At 44.1% G+C, this 1,840-nt stretch overlaps 1 protein-coding gene across 1 annotated transcript in view; it reads left to right on the forward strand. All coding sequences in view use genetic code 11, as the record gives it.

Moving 5' to 3' along the window:
* The window catches only part of EGR_10542 (hypothetical protein), a gene marked incomplete at both ends in the record, with an annotated part of 4,140 nt that overhangs the window by 1,522 nt on the left and 778 nt on the right, over positions 1–1,840 (forward strand). Inside the window, one exon of the mRNA XM_024499791.1 lies at positions 1,718–1,808. Within this exon, the coding sequence (XP_024345800.1) occupies positions 1,718–1,808 (91 nt within the window). The remainder of the gene's footprint in view (positions 1–1,717; positions 1,809–1,840) is intronic.

Consider the following 1,840-nt stretch of genomic DNA (forward strand, 5'->3'; position numbering starts at 1 on the left):
CTATATACGCTTTCGGCTCGCAGATATGCTTGTCATCCCCTTGGAAGATGTTGACTTATTCAAGCAATTGTTGTAGGAGACACTTCGTCGCACCCTTCATTCAACCCTTCATTTTCTCTGCGCTGGGTTAAGCTGGGCTAGGCTGAACTGCATCTGGTCCGGCTCAGCTGTTGTGGAAGCGATACTTGTTGCCAGTGGCGTGAACCAGCACCCCACTGGAGGCGGTTTTGAGTAGATGTGCAAGCGGCCTCGTGACGTGCCGGTGAGTTGAGAAGGTTGCGCTTCATGTAGTCTCCTGTACACTAAACGCCGTATTTTCATTTTTATTTTTTTGTGATGTCCTCGTAAAGGCGGTCAGGCGTATTCCTCTGCTAGATGCCTTTTCTGCAGTTGTCCTAATTCCTACCGTGGGTAAATTTGAATTTAACTGGTTGATTTTTTTCTATTTTACTTCTTTTTTTGGCACTTTGTTTTTTGGACTGAAGAATATTTGGCTTCTATCATAACCCAAATAAGAGTCAAATTGGTCGATTGAATTCCGAAATATTGTCTACTGGTGGAACATGCCTGAAATGCTTAGTCAATGAGATGTAATTCGAGTATCCTAGTATTGGCTGCAAGTTGGGCTTCGAAAAATGGCCTCATCTGGAAAAAGTGCTGTCCACAGAATAAGATTTTAGAAGCCGTCTGATTAGCCCTGCCGTTTTAGACTTGAGGCCTGATGTTTCCTACGTCTTTGTGCAGTCTCCATTTCCTCATTTATCCACTTCCTACTATTTTTCATCATCTTCCATCCATCCATCCATCCATCGACCTATTCAGGTGAATATTTCCCGATCCAACACTATGTCCTTGAGCCACTCATTCCTTTGCATTTCTGCAATTCATTTGTCGTCGGTTGATTCGTCCTTCTTAATCTATCCGTCTCTGGTTTGTCATTTCCTCTTTCATTCCTTCATTATGCGTTCACCAAACATCCCTCGGTACTACAATTTCCACTTTATCCACCCACTGATCGTTGAAAGTGATTTCTCTCCCACTCATCCCTCTGCAATTTGGATGTCAAGAGGATAAGCAGGATGTGATTTCGCGATGGTATACTTGGCTTTTTCTCCAACTTGGATTAGTTAGTCCACGCTTCTGAGTAGGCAGTAGCTGCATTGGTTACGCTGTGAGATCATTGCCGCAACGCGTCGCTTGAGCCCCCATCCCTACTCCGCCTCCGGCCTCCCTAATCGGCGGCCTTTCCTGTGTGTGTGTGTTTCATTTCATCCGATGAGGTCTCTTAACGCAACGACAGTGTTGGAAGAGGAGGGCAGGCGTTGGGGAGTGGTGATTAGTTGTTGTTAAAGCAAGTTTTCATCTCTCTTTTACTCATGCACTTCTATAACATCAGTTCATCCTCTTCTATTCCATTTTAGCGTTCTTGAATTACTTCAAACCTTTAATTCAAGCTCATCCACCGATTTGCGCATTTTCTCTCTAATAGGTGATTTCTCGTCTGCCATGCGTCCGTCTTTGCTTTATTTACCCACACTGCAAAGTCGTCACTTGTGGATTTGTTTGTTATTCAAACTTCCAATCATCATCTATGCCCAACCCCTTTATTTGTCTACTTGACCTATCTGCTTTCGGTCTACTTAATCGCCTCCAAATTACTTTATATTTGGTTTATTTTTTGCTTATTTACCCACCTTTGCCTTTACCCTTATTTCAGATCTCGGCAAGAGGGACTTTCTCACTACCTCTCTCCACCTCAACGCAAGTGTCACCTTACGCGGCAAAAGCAGCCTAGTGTCGTCGTCGTCGTAATCGTCTCATTGTCCCACGAGCGTACAAT

Source organism: Echinococcus granulosus (assembly GCF_000524195.1).
Source record: "Echinococcus granulosus chromosome Unknown EG_S00231, whole genome shotgun sequence".
In the NCBI taxonomy this organism is placed as follows: Eukaryota; Metazoa; Platyhelminthes; class Cestoda; order Cyclophyllidea; family Taeniidae; genus Echinococcus; species Echinococcus granulosus.